The following is a 5,327-nucleotide window of genomic DNA, read 5'->3' as shown; positions in this document are numbered from 1 at the left end:
CAATAGAATAAGTACCGGGTTTTAAAAAAATAAGTACTAGGGCCGTAGTCCAATGACTGAAACAAGTAAAAGTTTAAAAATAACAAATAAAATAGCCTAGAAACGGATACGAGCTACAAAGATGGCTTATCCTTAGATCACAAGGCCAATATCTTTAATGGTAATCCAATGATTCAAAACGGATTTAAGGATATATTGCAATACACACTCATGCGCACCTGTATCTTTGTGTGTGTGTGTGTCTGTGTGTGTGTTTGCGTGCGTGTTAACTGCTTCTTTACATCCTCCTGCCAAAGGCTTGTCATATTTATCCTTATACTTCAACTGTGGTGAAGTTTCTGTGAGAGAATGTGTGTGTGTGTGTGTGTGTGTGTGTGTGTGTGTGTGTGTGTGTGTGTGTGTGTGTGTGTGTGTGTGCGCGCGCGTGTGTGCGTGATGGAGAGATGTATGTGAGTGTGCAGGTGTAAGCGTTCGTCATGTATTAATCGTCCATCGACTATGTAACTTCTATCCTCCTTACCATACCCCTACCATTGCTTGTCAATTTTAATGTTCTGTCGACCAACCAACCGACCAATATTTATATCAGCTATTATCAAAGTGAGATATATTGGTAGAGAAACATATTGCTTAAGAAACGAAATGTTCTTTGTGTTTCAGCTTATTAGCTAAAAGTTACAGTGTAATAGTTCTTCATGTATACATACCCCTGTAGTAAATGACACAAATTGCAACTTTTAGAGCAATATTGTAAAGCGAAGTCCTGTTTCTTTTTACAAAAGTGCTGAGAATTTTTTATAAATTCAGAACATTCTTCACTTAGGTCTTGACACTCTGAAATGTATGTAAATATATAAAACATATAAAATATGTAAAATTCCATGTGACATGTTTAATCAGAACAATTACCAGCATGAATATCAACATTCTCCCTGGATTTTATAAAGCGGACATATGAATGCTCTAGGCATCTCATATAATTTCAAACAACAAGATGTATATTGACAAACAACTAAGGGCATTTGTTTATAGAATTTGTTGAATTTGCGATCGACATTTAATGGTCAAAATGTATTAATTCAGTATGATGAATCGGAATAGGACCTAATTAGGTGATTATTTCTCGCAAATTCTTAGCGTAGATTTCGTAACCTTATGTACCTACTTTGTGAGAAAAGATAACTACTAATATCTTATCTAACTCAGCAAAATGCAAGTGAGACGTGTTTTCAAACATTAAGTGAAATGTATTTAACTGCAATTCACTGGGTATTTTTTTTATGATTCATTCAGGTAAAGAAGGCAAGTGCACATGAACTTTTTCAGGGCTTCTGTGAGCAGTGGTTGAGCACAGAGGAAGTAATCCTAGGGCCAGGCAGATGCCCATATACTTGCAACAGAGTTACTTATTTACTTAATTTCTTACTTAAGCCCTTCGCATTCTATGGGGTATAGACCTTCGACGACGTCTTTCCTCTCTTCTCGATTTTGGGCTATCGTTTCTTCTTCTCTCCACTCGGATCCCTGCTTTTTTAAATCTGCTTCAGTATCCCGCCTCCAACTATTTGAGGACATGCTTTCTTAAGCCTCCCTTGTGAATTCCAGGTTAGAGCCTGACACATTGTATGCTTCCCTGAAGGAGGGCATTCCTCTCCCAGATCTTTCTGGTTTTGGATAGTCAACAGTGCTTCTGTAACTTTCTAGGTGGTGGTGAAGGCCCTATGCAAACCCATTTTTACCTCTCGATATGTTGACGCATTGCTTTCTACTGACAACAACCTGTTAATTATTAGTTTATCTATTTATTATTAGTTTATTTATTTGTTTCCCTTCATCAAAAGTTCATAGACGCTCTCGTTAAAATTATATGTCTAAGGAAGTACTTCTAAATAAAAATCTAACACATTTCATTTTCATTATTAAAATTTGTCGCCTCTGCAAGAAAAAAAAAACAGAACTTTTACGTTGCAAGCTGAAACCTATTCAGATTTATAATTGTCGGTATAGGATTCAGTTGCTCAGCCTAATAGAATTTTAAGAAGAGGTGGAAAGAAATAAGACTGTAGCAAATCTGCATACATGCTGTTGAGATGTCACAGTAACAATTGCAGCAACGAGACAATTCGTAAGTCGAAGGGAGATAATTCCTTGGTGACAGTTTTTATGACAGTGTTCGGTAGAAGTATTTTTAATATTTCCTTTTATTTAGTTGCAGTTCCAGACTAATGAAGGATAGTTTAAGTACAAAACATTTACACAATTAAACAAGTGTTCCTTTCAAATGTAATGAGAGAATGAAATAACAGGTCTTTGTTTCTATAACGTAATATAATTCTGTTTCACCTAGTGTTGTTCAATGTTGATGTTTTAGTGCAATAATTTACTAAATTTCATTATTTAAAAACCTTGACTACGACAGTAAGCCGGCGTAACAGACGATAGTTTTAAGCAGTTAGATGGTACACTGAGGTCAGATTTCTCTAACAATTTTTGGTAATCTCCTGCGTTCTTATACAGATTCAGTTCTGTTGGTTTTATCTTGCCACTGGGCATAATAATTTACGATAATGAGAGAATGAGTTTGATGCACGCAAATCTTTTTCTCCACTTAAAACAAAAGTATTCTAGTCTAGCATCTGTGTCTAACGAGTAAGATTGCATGGCACCTAACTGCCAGACCCTCCGCCCCCAACTGAGGACCATATATTCTTATGGCTGTGGCTGGAGTAATCTACACATCTGCAACAATGAAATATCGTCACTGCAACAGATTCAGGCGCATAGAAAGTGTAGTATAGGTGGAAGCATGATACGTTAAACGGCTTCGTTGTTCTCTTTATTCTTTCTTTCTCATTCATCTTGTCTTTGTTTTTTTTTTTTTGGACGGTTACTAACTCATCGCCAAATTATTATGTATGTATGTATGTATGTAAGCATGTTTGCATGCATGTATGCATGTATTTGTGTATATATTTATGTATGCAGTTGTGTATGCATGTATGTATGTAGGTATGTATGTATGTATTATGTATGTACGTACGTATGTATGCATGTATGTATATATCTATGCATGTATGAATATAAGTATGTATGCATGCATGTATGAATGTATGAATGGACGTATGTATGCATGCATGAATATATGAATGTATACATGCATGTATGAATGTATGAATGTATGTATGTGTGTATGTATATGTATATGTACATGTACGTGTACGAGGGGGTACCCAAAAGAAACCGGAATTTTGCAATAATATTTTATTCACTTAGTTTTACATGTTTACACTTTTATCGCCTTCAAAGTAGTTTCTACTTGAAACAATGCATCGCTCCAGACGCGGTTTCTACTTTTTGAAGCAGTACTGGAATCCTTGCAAAGTGATGCCCTTGAACGCTTCCGTCGTTTTTTCTTCACCTTTTCCACATCTGCAAATTCCGTAGCTCCTCCTTTCGTCACCAGTGATGACCTTCGAAAAAAGGCACGGATCAACTCTCAACTTTTCTTTCCGTTCACGACACGCATTCAGTTGTGACTGCTTTTGATCTTCCATGAGCAAGCGAAACACAAATAATGCTACAACTGTTATCATTCGCAATTCCTCGTTCAAAATTCGTTAGCAGGAACTCCAGGACACACTAATCATATTAATAAGTTCGTCAATTTTCAGTGATGGTCCTCCAAGACCAGTTCATGAATTTTCATGGTGCTTTCTTTCGTTTCGGAGGTCGACGGACGCCCTGAATGAAGTTGGTCTTCAAGCGACAATTGATCAGTCCAAAAACCCGAAAGCCACTCGTAAACTTGTTTTGCTCAGCGCCCTTATAAGCTGTTTGAAGCATGACAGCTGTTTCAGCCGCCGTTTTGCCCAGCAGAAAACAGAATGTCATAGAAGCACGCTGTTCTTTCGTTTTCGCCATCGCAAAAATCGACGAACAGGGGAAAAACACTACAAAACAAAGACGCGCCACGTGGCAGTACGACTTGCCACAACACTAGTCGGTATACTGATGCCTGAGGGTCGCATCAAGTGGCTTCTAACAGCGGGCTTGTCCCACGGATAACGTTTCTGGTTACTTTTGGATACCCCCTCGTATTTGTGTATGTATGTATGCATGTATGTATATTTTATGTATGTATGTATGTACGTACGTATGTGTATTGATAGATTTAAGTAATATCGTGTTTACTCACCAATTTGGTATATCGCCGGCCGCTTACAAAAGAATGCATTCAAGTGCAACCAGTCACACGGTACATTCCTCCATTTTTTATCATCTAAAGTGGAAAACGCTACACAATTTGCGTGTGGTTTATTTAAGTTTGGTTGCCCTGATAAAAATGAAATTCAATTGATTATCCCACAATTTACTAAAGGCCTATAACAACAATAACAATAATTGTTTCTTGTTTAATCACAAAACCAGTAATATTTTTGTGGTAAGGGCTAGTCGTTTACATCGATTGTAATATTTGATCGGTCCTTATTTTATGGGACTCCTACGGATAATCTCACTAGGATTTGAACTCAGAATGTAAAGAGTGTGAGCAACTGTCACAAAGCATTTCGTTGGATGCTCAATCGATTTTGTCAATCCGCCACACTTAATTGTTTCTAGTATAGATACAAGGCCTGAAATTTGCAGAAATGTGCTAAGTGAAGTAAATCTATTCCAGTACTTGATAGATACTTTATTTTAGCGAACCAGGAAGGATGAAAAGCAATAGCTGACCGAAGCGAGATTTGAACTCATAACGCGAGGTATTTTCTCTGACGCTGTATTGATTCTAATAATCTTTATTCCAATATTTGTTACTAGGGTTCTTTCTTTCTCACATACAAGAAAATTTTTATACACATGGATAACAGAATGAGTGAGCCAGTAAAACAATGTTGTATTAAAAGGAAAGGGTTAAAGACATTATACAATGTACGTATGTGTGAGTATGAATATATACATATATATATGGGAGAATATACAAAAAATAACAATAGACGAGGACAGGTGGTGTAAATAACAAAAGTATATATTAGTATGACGCTCGGGAATACGGAAAGTCTTTGACGTTTTGAGCTACGCTCTTCAACAGAAAGAATACGGAGACAGGGAGAAAAACACGGAGAAAAAAAATTGAATAGTGTTCAGTCAACGGTCAATCATAATAATGGCCGATCATAACAATGGCTGACCGGAAGTTAGAAATTCTTATTTCAGGAGAGCTAAGAAAGGGGGAGATAACAAACGGTGATCGGGAACGAGGGGCTGTGTGTGGGAGGTAGACTGCTGGTGATCTTGACGTATGTAGTGTGAAAATGGGGGAAGGG

General features: G+C 37.1%; 1 protein-coding gene across 8 annotated transcripts in view; it reads right to left on the bottom strand.

Moving 5' to 3' along the window:
* LOC128250767 (uncharacterized) overlaps positions 1 to 5,327 on the bottom strand; it is an 88,364-nt gene that overhangs the window by 6,737 nt on the left and 76,300 nt on the right. For all 8 annotated transcript variants that reach the window (XM_052976631.1, XM_052976644.1, XM_052976617.1 and 5 more), the window contains 2 exons: positions 4,196 to 4,333; positions 708 to 834 (listed from right to left, as the gene is read on the bottom strand). In XM_052976631.1, coding sequence (XP_052832591.1) covers positions 708 to 834; positions 4,196 to 4,333 — 265 coding nt within the window. The remainder of the gene's footprint in view (positions 1 to 707; positions 835 to 4,195; positions 4,334 to 5,327) is intronic.

This window comes from Octopus bimaculoides, chromosome 2 (assembly GCF_001194135.2).
Source record: "Octopus bimaculoides isolate UCB-OBI-ISO-001 chromosome 2, ASM119413v2, whole genome shotgun sequence".
Lineage (NCBI taxonomy): Eukaryota > Metazoa > Mollusca > Cephalopoda > Octopoda > Octopodidae > Octopus > Octopus bimaculoides.
The sequence above is the reverse complement of the archived record's forward strand: the minus strand, read 5'-3'. Positions and strand labels throughout refer to the sequence as shown.